This window comes from Anguilla rostrata, chromosome 3 (assembly GCF_018555375.3).
Source record: "Anguilla rostrata isolate EN2019 chromosome 3, ASM1855537v3, whole genome shotgun sequence".
Taxonomy (NCBI): domain Eukaryota; kingdom Metazoa; phylum Chordata; class Actinopteri; order Anguilliformes; family Anguillidae; genus Anguilla; species Anguilla rostrata.
Window position 1 is genome coordinate 10,448,971 of NC_057935.1, and position 17,765 is coordinate 10,466,735.

The following is a 17,765-nucleotide window of genomic DNA, read 5'->3' on the forward strand; positions in this document are numbered from 1 at the left end:
AGAGAGACAGAAAGGACGCATCGATTACATGGTGAAATAAGTATTCTCCTTCAACATGCACATATAGTTCATTGTCTAAGAGCACTGATATTAAGATGATTACATATTTTGGAATCCTGCATGAATGAACACATAAGTACACATACCTTGTCACACACACACACACACACACACACACACACACACACACACACAGACACACACACCATTTTGAGTCAGCTTTGTGGAGCAGACCAGGGTGGAGATGGTAAAGCTGTCCCTGGAGCTGATTGACAGCGCCCCCACACTGCTGCCACTGCGCATGAGCCCCGCCCCCTTGTGGACATCGCCGTGCTGACGCGTGGAGGGCAGGGAGAGGTAGGAGCCCACGTCCTCCATCCGCTTACTGTCCCCCTGCGGAGGGACACCAGGACAGAGAGACAGAGACAAATTCAGAGCAGAGAGAGAGAGACAGACAAAGGAAGGTAGAAAAAGAAGAGAGCAAAAGTTAACAGAATAAAGTTTTTTCTGTGAAGGAACATTTTTTAAAGAAATTCAGCCTCCACAAGCCCTTGGAAATTGATAGAATTAAGAGTACAGGTCCTTAAGGCCATTAAGGGGCTGTGGGCTGATAGCACCAGCATTAAGATGCCGAGACACAGCAAACCTTAATCAAGAGAGGCTGGAGCTAGTCAGCTTCTCACTTAGCACCGAGTGTTTCCCTGAGATCGGGAACCAAGGCCTAATCACCCTTATATTTACAAATAGAAAGAAATGAGACACCTGTGTGAAGAGTAACAGGGTTTTTATACAGTAAATGTAGTGCTCAATACTGGGCTTCCTTATTGGCTTCTTGGATAAGAGTCAAATTGTCTGTTTTCCAAATTCTCACATCACTGACCATATTAGCACCATATACATTATAGTGCAATAAACAAACAAGTACATCAAACAAATTAAGTGGAAACCACGGGCTTGTTGTTTTGGTTTCAAAAAGTATTACAATCCATTTGGCACGGGGGACTGTTCCGTAAAATACTTTGACAGGGGGTAATATCAATAGCATCATAAAAATAATATATACAGAGTGTGGGTACAGAGTCCAAATAGGAACAATTCAGAATTGCTCGATCGTGGAGTACAGTGATACAGGGCTGTGGTCCAAACACTGTTCGGCATCTGTGTCAATGAGTCGTACGGCAGTAGTGACAGACCAAGTGTGCAGCCCCTGGGCCTCGGCTAAACGACAAGGAAATTAAATTCTTACTTCGTACGAGGGACATTGTTCCGCTGTCGCCCACAGAACAGAGACTACGGCGGAACGCGTCTTCCCTGGAGCGGTTCTGTCAGACCCGACGGCACATCCACTCAATATGATGGTCGTCCGCAAAATAAAGCTCAATGAGAACCTAATCACTTCAGGAGCCAGTGACCTGAAGCACGCCGTCAGTCATATCACACTTCGCGTTATGATTCGTCTTCTAGGGAGATTTTATGGCCATAAATGCAATGAGGGTGGATGTTCCAGATTCAAAAGTCCATGAAGATAGATAAAAAACTATTTGAGAACAGTGTCCTCATTTATAAAAGTGCAGGTGAGAGGCAGGGGCACAGATTCAATCAAACGCGCAGTCACTTTAAGGGCATGCGAAATTCAATCAAAACCAAAACAAACCTTCCCAGATTAATCCGGCACGGAGTCACAGTTAAGTCAATTTTCTGTACCGTAATGAGACACGATGGCGGTTGGCAAAGGTTTGAATCGATGAAAATGAGGTTTCACAGAGTGTCTGACACAACGGCTGAAGTAAACACACCATACTAAATGTGCTTGGGTCGCACATTTCTAACATGCTAAATCAGGCTTGATTTAATTGGACGATTTTTAAAATAAATATCATTGTTTTATGGTGTAATAAAAATGAATGAAAATGTAGAAGTCAAGTGGCTGCTGACCTTGAAGACCACAAGGTCATGAATCCCGTCCTGTAGGACTGTACCATCCTCCTTCATCAAACGCACGAAGGCCATGGCAAAGTTCTTCTCGCTCTTATCCTTGGCTGAGGGAAAAAAAGAAAGAAAAAAAGTTATGTGAATGAAAAGAGAGAAATGGGGAGAGAGAACAGGAATGAGTGTGGGGCGGGGGGGGGGGGGGGTGAGTGGCAATTTAAGAAGACAGGCAACCTGTTGCTTCCATTGCTATTTGTCTACTAGTCTACTTTAAGTAATTTCTTTGGAAACACAACATTATAATTATCTTTCCAATAAAGTAATTTGAAAGGAAAAGTGTAACTGAGTGGAGAGGGAAAAACAGAACAGTAGAGAGAGTTGTTCAGCTGCAGTTGGCTTGGGTCCAAGTCACAGTTTCCCATCTGAAGGTATTGAAAGAAGAGTGGAGGGAGGCACCATAGAGCGTATGCATCATAGAATTCAATGGGAAGCACTCACACTCCAGGGAAGAGCGGTGGCGGAACATAAAGCGAAGATGAATCCGTTGCATCTCCTCCAACGGGATTGCCACCTAGTGGTGGGAGGACATTGTGAGAACGAGTACACGACTTCAACGTCTAGTCCAGGTTATTATGACAGAACGAAAAATAGTACAACTGCAAATATACTAGTGCAAGTGCCAAAATACAAGTGTAAATGTGCAGTTCATGTTGTTCATGCCCCCTCCCACCCCCAAACAACAGGCAATTAGCAATGTTTTAATGGAGTTCCTTTGAAGTTTCTCAGATGGGTTTTTTTCTCATAATTATTCAGTTCAGTTCTGTGATCTAAAAATATTTCGACAGGATGAAATGTGATTGTCCATTACTATGTACAGAGACAACATCTGAATAAAACCAAAAAAATGGTGGAGGCAAAATGGTAGCGGCATATTTTAATGTATAAAAAGCTACACAGGATCTTATGTTAACAATGTATGATACACAAAAATTAATCAACCAAGTAGGTCTTCCATAAATAAATAAAAATCCTCATACGGAAATTAAACTCAGCCCCTGTGTGCTTGCAAGGGATTTTAACAGGTGTGGACTTGAAAGATAATGAGACACTTTCCCTTAGCCAGGTATTGGTAGCATACTTTAATATCTTTCCCTTAAAATCCTTGCAGGGACCTACGACCCAGCACGTAAATGTACTGAGCTGTTCTAAGCCTCTTCAGAGAACAGAGTGAACAATAAAATTGGGCCGAGAGAGCTGGTGCGTCCCGGAGAAACCATTTTGCAACTTTTCTCATCCCCCCACACAAGTCCTTTTCAAGCTCAAGTGGACCAGTCAGAAAAATGTCTCACTGAGAAAGAGGGCTGTCATTTTCAGTCGACCCTCTCCTTTCTTACGTTCTCTCTCTCTCTCTCGCGCTCTTTTTATGGGCCTCCATCCCTCCGTTTCTCTTTCATTCGTGTCCTCAGAGGGTGTGACAGAAGTGGAAAGTGTGTTACCTTTTTGGGGATTTTGGGTAAAGACCTCACCTTGAACGTCTCCATCCAGCGAGGCTGCTTCACCTGGTAGTAGATGACAGATCTGTACTCGTTGGAGGGCTTAACTCCGGCACCCAGACAGATGGAGTTCTGGGGTGGAGACAGAATGGCACAATATGGCACCGCAGCCATCCGCACCTGCACAGTCTTCCCCATCCACCCACACCCACACAGTCTTCCCCATACACCCTCACCATGAAGCCTACCAAAACCAGCCACGCCCATGGGACTCAACCCATTCCTACACCGATTAAATACTCCCCCCACCCTCCCACTCCCAAAATCTCTAACTCATCCATCCACAACATGTCGCTCTCTCTTTACTATCTCTGACCCTCTCTCACAGTTCCTCACCTCCCTATATGTTTTCTCCCCACTTTACACTCTCTCACTCCATCATTCCTCCTTTCAATCCCATCAGCCCCGGCTCCCTTCTCACCCCCTCCTATTGCCTCTCAGCTCTACTGCACCCACCCCAGGGACAGGCAGTGATGGACCCCTATGGCAACAGAGAGTGTGTTTGATCAGGGCCATTTGGAGGCTATTCATGCCGCGTACAACACAGTATATCCCCACAGGAGCCGTGACTGTGGGCTGTGTGCATCATCTAATGGGAACCTGCATTTCAGCAACCCTCCAGCAGGCGGCACTCAGCCCGTTCTAGACACTGTCCTGGTCCTGGTTTCACCCACAAGCACAGACCCACTCTCAGAACAACCAAAAGAACATGCGCAATCGCGCACGCTCACACACGGACACACAGGTACCCAGGACTCCACTCTGATCCCACCCCAGATGAAGAGGAAGAGGAAGATGAAGAGGCAATCTCACCGGCACCACCTTGCCCTCCTCGTCGCACACCCACATGATGACCTCCACGTTTTTCTGCGTGGTCTTGTTGTATTTGTCGAAGTCGCCGGCCGCCAGCGTCAGGTAGATGTCGTTGCGCACGTCGCCCGGCATGATGATCTCTGGGAAGCCCAGCTTACGGGCCACCACGGTGCTGCGGTCCACGAGGTGGGGGTACTCCTTCCGAATCTGCAGGATGTCGCCCACCAGGGCCTTCATGGTCACCCAAAGCCCTGCGGAGCAGAAGAGGGCTCGGTTTTTTTTGCGGATAGTTCAGCCGCAGACGTGATAATTACGGTTTAGTGGGCGCGCTAACGGCCCTGTGAAAGGGAGCGACCTTGTCCTCCGCTGTCTCCTCGGGCCGTCGTCACTTTGTTAAGCAGAGCGTGCAGAAAGTCATTCTCGGCCACAACCCTGCGAAGAAAACAAACACACAGAGAGAAAGGAAGGCAGAGCCAGAGAGAATGAATCATTTTAATTGCCACAAAGCAAACCACACAGTAATTCGGTAATGAACCAGAACTGAAGTCCATATGCCAGTTTCAGAATTGAGCCGTTGAGCTGCTTACCAGCAAACAGGGAACCGCGTTATAAAAATAAACCTTTTTCCGGGAACACCAGTACAAACTTATTGCTGTAAGTAATCAGTCATTTTGTGCATGTTTTTTCTTTTTTTTTACATTTTTGTTCATATGTAAATGTTGTGCCTTTGAATTGATAAAGGGCATGAATTTGAAATTAAGCATCAGTACAACCAGTATATTCTTTTAAGCTTTCTCATGTCATTTTATGCTTTGGATAAAAAATGCATTTTTCCATTTTAAGGCTGCATAGGCTGTGCTTACACTGCAGCCTGTGAGAAGAGGGTTTGCACTTCATCATAAAACGCCAGGAAGGAGGGAAGCAAGAGACACTTATTTCCCCCGAAATAACACAAGATCAATCCACAATTCCCCGTCCGACTGGTCCGAGACCCGACTCGACAAATTGCCCATCTTTCCTGGAGAGGGCTAGGGGAGGAGGAGGAGGAGGAGGACGATAAAGAGTCTTACGGGTAGAAGGGGATGAAGTACTGTTTCTCCTCGTCGCACTCCGTCTTCCCTTTGATAATGTCACTGATGTCCATTACTGCATGTAGAGCAGAGAGGGTCAGGCAGAAACGATACTGCATTGCAAAACAGCATTAAATACAGCCCACAAAAACAGGTACTTAATGTGGCGTGGGTGGGACCTTGCTCTGAGACAGAAGCATGTGCGCCGAATCGAAACTGAACCGAAACCTGTCCAGGCACCGGGACACTCCACAGCGGAGGGACATTCTCGGTGGGGCGAGGCGCCAGACTATAAAGGGAGATCCGAAAACCGACCTTGGTTTGACCTGCCTCAACACGGACACCAGGGCCAGTGGGCGGGGCCACGGGGCCAGTGGGCGGAGCCATGGATGTGCCGTACCTGCGACTCCGAACGGCCGGCGCAGGCCCTGCGTGCACCTCTTGGTGTTCGTCTCCTTCAGGTCCATGCGTCCCACCCGCACGATCTGACAGATGAGGTAGATCTTCTCCCTGCTCAGGTCTTTGTTTCCCAGGTCCTGGGAGAGAGAGATAGAGAGAGAGAGAGAGAGAGAGAGAGAACAAAACCAGTTCTAAAACTAGCAAACAATCCCAGAACTAATATCAATAAACAAATGGAATGGGTGTAACAATGTAACGCCAGTCCAAATTACGATGCGCTTATATGTTCCTCACCCGAAAGACCCTAATATAACATGCCATGAATTTCACCACCAATTATCCAATTAAGTGCTGGTAGGAAATTACCCGTCTAGCATGACAGATATTAATCAAAGACAAATTATTTCCAGGATGTGGAATCCGTGTGTGGAGCCTCACTATAGAGTGAATGAAAGCATGGCTGCCCAGAGAGAACAGGCTGTGGTCATGATACAGGCTATAGCACGCTGAGGTAGAGTGCCGCAGTATAAAAATATTTGAGAACATCTAATTAAAAGATGTTCCCACTGATAGTGCACGTTGCCGTAATTCCCTGCCCGTTCGTATTAAATTGGACCGCGTGAATGAATAATTCATTGCTTCATGCCATCTTGCATTTTGAATTTACTCTAGCTGGAACAGGTGGTTCTTCTCCAGTGATTACTTACTGTGAAGACAACCTTCAAGTTGTTCAGCATGTCAATATCCTTGGGAAAGCCTTTACTTCCCCACCGCACCAGGTAGTTCTCACTGTGAGGAGGAGTGAGAGGAAGAGAGGTAAAATTGAATAAGCGCTTTCGGACTGGAAAAACAAAGCACACGCCTTCCTGTCACACGCATCGTCACAGCAAAGCTGTTGTGTGGTGGCTGAGCTTGGATAAACTGCCTCAGGTGTAAGAAGATGTGATTGACAGGTCTGACTGACAGCTGTCATGAATGTCAGATCACACCGCTCTTCTAACAGACAGCATAATGGGATATTACCGAGCCGCCTCTAATGCCCAGTGCGAGTGTGGGACAGAGATACAGCGAGAGAAAGCGCGAGAGGAGAGGAAGAAGAAAGAGGGAGAGAAAGAGAGAATACAGGAAGCAGAAAGAAACAGACAATGTGAGAAAAGAGAGGCAGACACAAAATCCCAATAAAAGTAGGCGTCGCTGCTCTTTCTCGCTCGAGTGACAGAATGAGCATCTGGAACACATTTTTTACAGGTGTCACTGATACCTCCACACCAGCAGAGGGCAGAAGAGAACAGAGGGAAATGGAGAACGGGTCAAAGTATTTCCCCTCCTGACCTGATGACAGCCTGTTTGTTGGGGTCGTAGAGGGACATGAAGAGCTCAGCGTCCTCTCCGATGCGGCACACAAAGTTGCGGACGAAGACGTAGAGACTGTGAGTGGGGGACGACTGGATCCTCGCAGAGATCCCTGAGTGATCTGCCTGGGTGTTACTCTGAAAGTGGGACAGAGAGTTCATTTCAAACACATACACGTTAGAGTAACTACATTTATGAAGGACTGATAGTGCAATAAATAAATTAATTAATTACTACGTCCCTGGCCAGGAGCCTCTAACCTGTCCGTCTTTTCTCTGAATAATTACTTATCCAAAATTAGACAGGCGGGTGTCCACTAAATAAAGAACCGGGTGCAAACCAAACGCTACCAGTGCATAGTGAATGGTGAAGACATCTGTCTGTGAGTTTTTTAGCTACTTGGACCCAATGGGTAGATTGAAACGGGTAGATGGTTATAAGAAAACCATAAATAAAAGTAGAAAAAGCTGAATAAATACATGTGGAAATAAATGTGCAAATGAATAAAGTAATAAATGAATAATAAAAAAATATGCACATCAATATATCGTTCTGCATTTATTTCCATATTATCTATTTCTATACATAATTTATTTATATTTATACTTTGTATGTGTTGATTTGTACATTTCTACATATTTACACTTAAATGAATTTATTTATTATTTTAGCACTCTCTGTCCTCCATACCATAAGACCCAGCATCATGCTACATCTGTGCCACTATACATCAGGCACTTGTTCACTTTTCCTGTCTTCCTGTCCTTCTCCACCCTCTTATCCCTCGCTTTCCCTCTCTCCTTCCCGCACCTGTTCCTCTTTGATGCGCTCTGTGATCTTCACGGTGGCGTCTTCGTGCGCCCGGAACAGGCTGATGACGCTGGTGTTCTCCGGGTCCATGATGTTCCCGTTCTCGTCCCGAACCACCAGGTCCAGCTCCAGGATCCTGCGACAGAAAGCTACCTATTGATTCTGAATTTGTGAGGACCAGCACTGTAACCGTAGCAACCCGTGCCACTTTAAGTGAGGCCGGACAGCCGCGCAGGTTGCTACCGTATGTGGCCATGTTGGGCCTGCTGTCTGCTGTAACAGCAGTGATTCATGTTAGCTGGGGAAAGTCGGGCAGAGGTACGGGGACGTGGTGGCAGACGGAGGTTCCCTACTTGTTGCCGTAGTCGATCTTGGAAGTGACCTTCTGCTTGAGCTCCTTAAACTCGTCGCTGGGCAACGTGCCAGACAGTAGCTGGGAGCGCCACTCCATCAGGTCCCACATCAGCCTCTGAACCTGCAGCACACGCTCCTTTTTATTCATCTAGAGAGAGAGAGACAGAGAGAGAGAGAGAGGAGGGAAGTAGAGGAGAGGGGAAGGTAGGGAAATATATACAGCAGAGAGAGATGCATTGGAGATGATGTCCCCTTATACTCACACAATTATAAAAAACATGCATGATTTTGCACCAGGGTTGAGTTTCGTTCTGATTAGTGTAGGGAGTTATCTTGGGTTTTTAAAAAATACTTTAGTAATGTATGTTTAGTTAATGTATGTTTTCAACAGCTGCCAAGTCATCGGAAACCTCTAAAATATCTTAGAAATACAACTTACGTAAATATATAAAACATACTTCATTGCACACAAAAACTACCCTTTCAAGTTTAAAATGGGAATATAGAGATTCAATCATCTGCGCTTTCATTCCATCGACTATTTCAATTCCACTAAATGCATTCAGTTCCACTTCAGTTCCACTCAATATTCTTAAAACCGATTGTTTTTACTTACAGCAAACTGCCTTAAGCCAGGTTTTATAGTTGTTTAATTCAAAGCGTGACTTTCTCACTTTGACGTAGTTGAAATGGAACTCCAGCGATATGGCAAACTGAACTGGATTTAAGAGGGAGTTGTGAGAGCAGGAGGCTCAGTTGGATAAACCAACTGGACTCATATTCTATGACATTACACTGAGTGCTTGTCGTCAACATGAGAGTTATGGCACCACAGTCAAATTTGTGACACGGGTGCCCGGCTCACGCGATAGAAATCCCAACATTAGTTATAAGAACCAATTAAAAGACGGATGGATTTAGTACATTTATTGCACACATAATTCCCATTTTTTACAGGTAAGGGCAGAGCTAGTTTATACAGCTATAATACACTATAAGCAATTGTAGTTAAATTAAATGCAGGAGCTACAGAGCATAGTCCTTACCACATAAAGGTTCTTCCAGATAGTTCCCCATTCCCGCAGTGTGGTGGTCACCTCTTTTACTAGGGGCATCTCTGCTGAAGTCACCACATCTTGCCCACTACAGACAAACACAGGTATTATCATATCTTTTATTGGTGTGAAAAAAAGATGTGATGTCAGTTTGGTAATGTAATCACTTCTGTGGTGTCAGTGCTGCATTGTCAGTACTGCGTTGTCAGTGTTGCAGGGTAAATGCTGTGGTGTCAGTCCTGCAAGGTCAGTGCAGTGTTGTCAGTGCTGCAGGTCAGTGCTGTAGTGTCAGTACAGCTCAATGACTGCTGTAGTGATTGCTGGAGTTCCAAAAAGAACCTCACCCCCTTTTCTTTATGATAACGTCCTTCACGTGGACCATACTGGCTGGAAATGCCCCCTGTAGAGAAGATCATTTTCAGAGCATTTATTTCAACAATAAAACAATAAAACAGTTGAGTATACACCTAATAGAAAGGAAAGACAGGAGTAGATCAAAGCTACACCTGTCTGGTATTTCACACATAGTTAAGACAAGACAAGTAAATGCAGTTTACACAGTTTACCTGCAAATCAGTAGCCATAACAATGCATCGTACGGCTGTCTTCACATATTTTTTTCCTCCAAAGGTTTTCAAAATAAACTATTAAATCTATTGCAATACACAGAACACACTATTTCTCATATCCACAATTTCAAGTCTGACTGAGTACATCCCTTCATCATTAATATTCATTGAACTCAGCATGGTAATGCTACATGCCCTGAAAAGAAAAAATTTAGATTTATTTCTCAGCTAGAATTGTTTGTAAGGCATACTGCTCTAGCCAACCCATTCACTTTGATGTCCATACTATAGGTATTCCCAGAATTCCTGGCATTTGAGAAATTTCTGTAAAAAAATATAATTGCCCCGTATGAAGTCCAATTATATTAGTATTCATTTGTGCTTCATAAAAAACATTTAATAAAATTGGTTCATTATTATCAGTATTATTGTCTATGTATACATATATATATTTACATAATATTCACAGAATAAATCTATAAAAACTGTAGACAAAAGACAGGAGATCTCACAATTATTATGAATAAAAACTGGGGTGGTGTTTATTTATTTATTTATTTATTTATTTTAAGAATAAGAATGACCAAGCAGATACAGATGCCCATTTTCTCTGGTGAGAATGTGCTGAGTTGACCATCTGCTACAGCCTCACATGGGCAAAGAGGAAATGCTGAGATCCGTGAAAACCACCTGCTTCTGGCATCTCCGATTAAACCTGAGTGTGAAATTGCTGTCACCCTGGATGACAAGCTCTCCTTCACACAGTGAACATTGTGTCAGTGGCCCTGTTCCTAAGCAACGTACAGTAAGAAAAGTTGTGAAGCCACTTGCTCTACTCAACCCCCAATCCAGTGCTATAATTATGAGTAGTCTGGACAATTGAAACTTCCAGTTGGCTCGTCTCCCTGTCAGCACCACTAGAATCCAGGCTTCGGTTCATTCAGGCGGGCGTATAAACCGTGCTGTACATCACCTTGCGAATATACTGAATACACAATTTCTGAAAATCAATGGTTTTCTGGCAACCTGACACCACACAAACTCCCCTGCAGTTTTGCAGGGATATAGACCTTGTCAACTGAAGGCCCAAACAGCTATGTATTTTCCAGGAAAAGTGCTGTACTTGCTGTATTGTATTTTTTTTTTTCTGTATTGTCTTGAATCTGTGTTCATGATTTCAGAAGGATGGCTTTATTGCCAAGAAAGAGTATAGGCTCTATACAACCGGAGGGGAGTTTGTGTGGTGCCAGATTAGCTGAAGTCCGTATTGATTTTCTAAAACTGTCTTGGAAAGCTTGTAAAGTTTTAGAAACCTTTATGATTCTTAATTGAATCAATATCTATCCAAGGGTGTTGGTTCTCACGTATGATTTTGTTACATACAGTAGTAGTGGTTTGCTAGAAAGTAGAGAAGGATGTTTAACGTGTTGCTATTTAATTGTGTTTTATTTTTTCAGCAGATCTTGATTGCATGCAATTACAAGAGTGTAAGATTTCAGAGTGGAATAATGATAACAATAATTTGACAGATAGGAGGATATTTATGAAAAGATAACTGAGTTTTCAAAACATTTTGACAATGGATATTTTGCATGTTAAATATAATATTGAATGCTTCCATCTTATTTGATTGAAGTACAGTAAGTAGTGGTTCTTGTTTTTATTCTTTAAATGTAAATGTTTCCTTCAGACGGTATTAGCTGGAGACCATAAATATGCCAAACAGTAAAGTAAGATAATGGTTACCTGGCCACTTCCCCTGAGTAATGATAAGTGTTTTAAAATGATGACAGAGGCTGTTGAGGAGGTAAAAAAAAAGAAAAGATTTTGCTCAATATGACAAATTAATTGACAGGATCAATGCTGAATATGCATGTTTTCCCCAAATTGTTTGTGTCTGAGGAGGCTTTTACAGATGGTGCATTATTACATTGTATTACACTGAAGAGACAGCATGTGCGGTCTGAAGAATCTCTGACTTAAAGATTCCTCAGTTCAAAAACTGACCGGTTGGACCTGCTTGTATTGGTGAAAGATCTGAATGCCATTTACTTAACTCGGGAAGGCTGAGATTGTCTAGAAAGTACTGTAGTATTGAACTCCAGACATTGGAGTTCACAGGCGGGGGTAGTTAACAAATAGGTTTGTTTAACACTTTCTCTATTGCCCCCTAGTGGCATGGGCACCAGAATCCACAGAATGGTAATAAAGCAAAGATCCAACATTTATTAAAAAATGGGCCAAAAAGACGACACAAATTCGAGCTCAGTGCCTGTAACAGACTGCTTTCACGCCAACAATGCCGCTTGTTCCCTTATCAGCACTGTGGGCAATAAATGGCAGTAAAATAAAAGGAGCCTCCTCGTCCCCCAAATCACTTATTACACAGAAACCCACATCATAAAACTTACTTTTTTTAATAACCTCTGAGCTTTCAGAACAGTACCTCAGATCACCAAATAAGATTCAGTAAAAAAGTTTTAAATGTCGATATACTATGTACTTACATTGCATTCACTTTTGGTATATCCAATACTTGCATTTGTATGGCTCTTTTGTCTATGTACTTGTTTTTGTAATCCAAAATGCCCCCACTTGTACTCAAACTAACGCAGTTTGCTAGGTCAGGAGCTATTTTCAACTAAAACCGACAAGCATCCATTTAGAGCATGGTTGGTTTATCTGACCACCCCATGCTCTCTTTAGTACAGTAGCATTTTATATAGCAGGAGTTTCCTTACCAGAACAGCAATAAGTTTACTTTGTAGAGCGCCAAAGAAGCCAAACTGTGCAAATGCATTGCATTCATAACCCCTGCCCCCAACCTCCAGTCTACGATTGCTACCAAACCCCCCCCCCCAGCTCTGTGATTTCACCTAGGGCAGCAAAAATGCTAGAGCCTGCCTCGGGGTCACATGCTAAGAAGTGAAACACAGTCTGCGGAGGTCTTGTTCTTTCTCTTATATTCCAGGTCCAGCTCATCACACACGTCTTCCTACATCCTGCTCGTTATAGACCAAGGTTAACAAGAGCATTTTGACTGGAGAATTTTCTCCCTGTCCACGTCTGAGAGAGGTTGCATTTACATTCACTGTCTGTATATATTTATGGTTGTTATTTATCAGGGAGCAATCCCAGTCCTGAGACAAACACCGCCAAGACCAATGTTCTCCTCAAGAGTTGTTCAAGGCTGCTGTTCGGACTCCCTTCCTGTCTGAGGTCCCTTTGAACCAGTATGGTACCTTGTACCATCTATAGAGAATTTGTACATGCAATCAGTATGCAATATTCAATATATGCGATCAATTTAAGAAGTGGAAATTCCAAGCCCTGCATATATTTCTGGATTAATATTTTAATCGCTTGTTGCTGCAGCAACACCATAAATGACCACTGCAACCAGAAGCAGAATTGGTGGGGGTGCCATATGTGAGGCACATCCATATGGAGGGGGGGGGGGGGCAGAGTACCCAAACATACACACTAACTTAGGTCTTATATTCATGTCATCATGACTCACACCCATGTGTATGACAGGCAAGCTCTGCCCTTGATTACAACAAAACTGCAATCAGATCACAGTTATACTGCAATAAGGCCATGACCATACTACAAATGTACTGCAGCCATCTTAGAACATGCCTCAACCACTCAGTTCCACTACTACACTGGCACTGCTCTGCCATAGTAAAACAATAAACATGCTAGTTACACACAAGACCAAAGCAGCATCTTTGTTTGTTCCGCACTTTTTAATCTTCTTACCTGCCGTGATTTGTTCTTGGTCAGGTAGCCCTTGTACCAGCCTGAAACAACAGATAACAGAAAGCGTGAGCAGAACATGTGGATGGCCAGCTTATTCAATGGTGAACAGAAGCACTAACTCTCGCATAGACATGACGTGAAAAAATATGTTTATTCTTTAACATTACTATTGTATAAATGCCTTTTTAAAACTGATCTTGGTATTAAATTAGCTTTTTGGCTATCTTACCCATAGTTAGACGATAAGCTCGATACCAATTTCATCCCTTTCTGACAAGTACAAAAATGTTAGACAATATCTATGGTCTGCACGCTAAGTGTGGTACCACTTCGAATGACTAGACAGAAGCAATGTTTGCTCTGTTAAGCGATGTAAATACAAGCATGAGTTGGAGGTTGCCAGACATGCATGTCCCTGACTGTAAACTTGCACTCTTACTGTCACTGGACTGCAGCCAATAGTACTGCATACTTGGCAACCCCATGCTTCAAGTGGTACTGTACAACTACTGCTGTCTCTTATTTTTGTCTTGGATGCCGGGGTTAGGCCCCCGTGGTGTGAGGGGACTGAAATGCTTGCCTTCACAGGATTCCTGTATGTGGACAGTGTCCCCCACCTCCAGAGACAGGTGCTTCTCCCCACTGCCTCTGAAATTCCACTTAGCTGGGTCAGAGAAACAGACGGAAGAGACGATGGAGGAGAGGGCGGTGAGAATTCAAGTTCATTTTAAGTGCAGTGTCGTAACACCTTAAACTGCTCCAGTCTGACAAGCATGATTTTCATTTTTAACATGCCAGCAGGTGGTGTAACTGCAAATCTTGAGATCACTTGAAACATGCCATTACAATGTGTTGCAGTCAGAATGAAAGTTGGCACAATAGTAGGGTACAAGAGTTCATATAATTGCAAGTTATTTGAGCACATTTTTAAAAAAGGCGATTATGGCACATTTAATAGCAAGTCAAAAGTGTGTGTGTGCGTGTGTGTGTGTATACGTGCACCTGTGCGCAGCAGGCAATTACAATGGGTGCAATAGCAAATCATGAGAGCTTTTATAATGGAATGGCATTAAGGCATCTGTAACGTGATGAGATTCCTTACAATAGGAGATCATTAAAGCGAGTGCAACAGCATGTCAAGAGCTTGTGACAGCAGGTCATTAGTGTATTTAGGTGTAATTCCTGCCAGTGAATTAGACCTCTGTATCCATGCTAACCCAATTCTCTATCTGCCACTGTTGGCCTTAATTACCTGCCATTTCCTCTGAGTCATTTTTGTGAAGAGAGAATCTTTTATGACACATTGATACTGACAATGACCTCTCTGATTTGCTGTCTTGGTCTTTTCTTCAACTTAATGCTCTTGTCTGTAGCAGCCTTTTCATTTAAGAAAATAATCAGTCTGAACTCAGGAAACTGTGTTTATCTGCTGTCCTCAATCATTATTGTAGTGCCAGTCCAACTGAATAAACATTTTTTGGAGCTTTTTAAAATAGAATTATTCAAGCAAAAATTAACAGATTTTTCTCTGCAGTTTCCTATTGAGTTTGCTGAAACAACACTTGACCTCAACCACATGGAATTGCAGTCAACTTCCTTTAACTTGCTGCTGAAAAGGTAAATTAAGATGTCCATACAAATCCCTATTTCTTTTTTGGCATGAGTAGTAGTGAAGACACATTTTGTCTTCAGATGCTAGCCTGTACAATATCTAGAAAGGTTATAGAACCTGAGATATGACCTGACATATGACCATGAGATAACACTAGTAAACTACCATCATATTAGGCTTCTCCAAAACTGAGTTGAATCGCTCAGTTTGCACTCTTGAATTCTGGGTATTGCAGTGAAACCTCTCTTTAAGTAAAGAACTCTCCTTTAATCCAGGTAGCGTACTGTCCTAAAAAACTGTCATGCTCCCAAGAAAATAGGCAGAATGTTAGTGTTGTATTGCATCCAAAGGATGCATTTCTTTAGTGTCCTTTGTGAGTGCACGTAGATTTTATACATTGTATGCCATTGCAGTTAGAATGTAAATATTGAATGAAAGTGCATAGAATTCATAAGAACAAGCAGAGTGTATATACTGTACCTTTAATGTTCTTGTATTTTAAAGTGGTATACCAGCTCTATTTTTGCACCACAAAACAGTGCTACTTCCTCTCTCAGTCACTTCCTGTCTCTTACCACGCATTTCATTAAAAACAACGATCAATTGCTTCGCAAAATGTAAGAGATGAAAGGGCATGGATTTGCTGAAAAATATCACAAATTCACCAAATCATATATTGAATCATGCAATTCTAAAATTAACTGACTGAAAATAAAATGTCAGTAAAGATATCAAAGCAAAAAAAGAATGGATAACCTATACTTTTAGAAGTATCCATGGTTTGAGCCTTTTGTTGTATTCCTTCAGGACTTCACCTTTGCGATCAATTGGAAAGCCAACTGCGATCCCGGCTTAATTGCCCAATCAGTGTCTGACCTCAATAATGTTCTTCTGGCTGAATTGAAGCAAATCCCAGCAGGAATGCTCCAACAACTAGTATAAACCCTTCCCAGAAGAGTGGAGGTTGTCATAGCAGCAAAGGGTGGATACATTAATGCCCATCATTTTGGATGAGGTGTTGGATGTCAGGTGCTTGGTAGCGGCTTTTCTATCAGTAATGCAGCATATGCATTTGTTTATTTCAGTATTCAATAGTTTGAACTGTGTGAGATGACACCCACCAAATGACAAGCTACTTTCTGCAAGAAATGTGTTTCACTCTGCTCTGTTTTTATAGGAATGACACAGATAATCTAAAAACTTTGATAAAGGGTAGATTGCCAAAGGAAAAGCAGGCATGTTCTACTGTCTCTCAGCCACAGGACTGGCTTTGAGACTTTACTGAATCCATATTAGTGTCTGATCACAGCTTGTTCTACTGGTGTGGCACTTGTCAGGTACTACTATGGATTCCACAGGAAAACGTTTATTTGGCAGTACCAGACTACTCTCATCTGACTGAAACCAGAACTACGATTCCACAGGATTCTATTGAGTTTTACTGAAACTCAGCTCTGAGAGGTGGAACTTGAATGTGTACAAGTTGATCAAAGCTTCTAAAGTCTGGGAATGTTTCAGTCATAATCATGTTTCCTGCTGATCCAGTCCTGACAATCATAATTTTAACTTCATATTCTTATATTGAATAACTTCATATGTGCATGCCTTAATGATATAAAGTAGTAGAATAAAGAATTTACTGCAAAACCAACAGACAAAGGGGATGTGGTATTAAGTGGAAAGATCGCGTCAAATGTCTGCATGGTAACAAAGCCATCACCCTTAACCAGGCCTAAACTGGTGCTAGGAGCCATGCTATGTCTGACAGTCATTACAATTCAAGCTATAATCTCAGATTAAGTTGAGGAAACAAATATATTTACATATTGACATGATGCATGTGCATTGCTATGAGTTTTGCTGTGTCTGTTGGACCACACCCGCCCATATCCTGTTTAACAGGAAGTGTGGTCCAAAGCAGCATCTGAGTGAGGACTTAGGACCAGTTGATACCCTTGCACCCGCGTAGGTGAGAAGAGAGCTTCTTACCTACGCCATATCTCTCCACAGTGGTCTTCGTCCAAGGAGCCATGTTGGATGAAGTTTTCTTGACCTCTTCTCTCTTGTCTATGGTTCTCTCTTGTTCTCCCTTTCTCGTTCTCTCCCCCTCTCTCTCTGCCTGTCTTTCTCTCTCTTCTCTGGGTGTCTGACTGACAGTTTCCGGTATGCCTCTCACTTCTGTGTTTCTCATAGAGAAGGTTCCCTCCCCCCTCCTTCCTTCCTCTTCTCTCACGGTCAGGGTAGACATCTTACCTTCCCTGCCACCAATCACGACATGTTCTGAACTCTATGGCTCTAATACATGCCTGATATACAGGCATCCATCCACAAAACCTATGATGACCTTCACATTTTAATAAACATCTTACTAAATGTGTCCGAATTTCAGCTTACCTGGTTCTAACTTAATTATAATGCAGTTGTGAATACCTAACACTGCCAATGAAATCACATAATGTATCCACTAGAGGCTGCTCTTTCCA

The 17,765-nt window shown here is 42.8% G+C and overlaps 1 protein-coding gene across 1 annotated transcript in view; it reads right to left on the reverse strand.

Annotated features, from left to right (window-relative positions):
- The window catches only part of LOC135250085 (dedicator of cytokinesis protein 2), an 80,741-nt gene extending 63,292 nt beyond the window's left edge, over window positions 1-17,449 (reverse strand). Inside the window, exons 1-17 of the mRNA XM_064326014.1 lie at window positions 17,272-17,449; window positions 14,251-14,334; window positions 13,671-13,711; window positions 9,681-9,736; window positions 9,328-9,424; window positions 8,281-8,429; window positions 7,928-8,063; window positions 7,097-7,254; window positions 6,472-6,553; window positions 5,766-5,901; window positions 5,366-5,441; window positions 4,651-4,727; window positions 4,296-4,546; window positions 3,456-3,554; window positions 2,428-2,500; window positions 1,936-2,039; window positions 207-393 (exon numbers count right to left, since the gene is read on the reverse strand). Coding sequence (XP_064182084.1) covers window positions 207-393; window positions 1,936-2,039; window positions 2,428-2,500; window positions 3,456-3,554; window positions 4,296-4,546; window positions 4,651-4,727; window positions 5,366-5,441; window positions 5,766-5,901; window positions 6,472-6,553; window positions 7,097-7,254; window positions 7,928-8,063; window positions 8,281-8,429; window positions 9,328-9,424; window positions 9,681-9,736; window positions 13,671-13,711; window positions 14,251-14,334; window positions 17,272-17,314 — 1,849 coding nt within the window. The 5' untranslated portion in view covers window positions 17,315-17,449. The remainder of the gene's footprint in view (window positions 1-206; window positions 394-1,935; window positions 2,040-2,427; window positions 2,501-3,455; window positions 3,555-4,295; window positions 4,547-4,650; window positions 4,728-5,365; window positions 5,442-5,765; window positions 5,902-6,471; window positions 6,554-7,096; window positions 7,255-7,927; window positions 8,064-8,280; window positions 8,430-9,327; window positions 9,425-9,680; window positions 9,737-13,670; window positions 13,712-14,250; window positions 14,335-17,271) is intronic.
- Window positions 17,450-17,765: the final 316 nt, after the last annotated feature.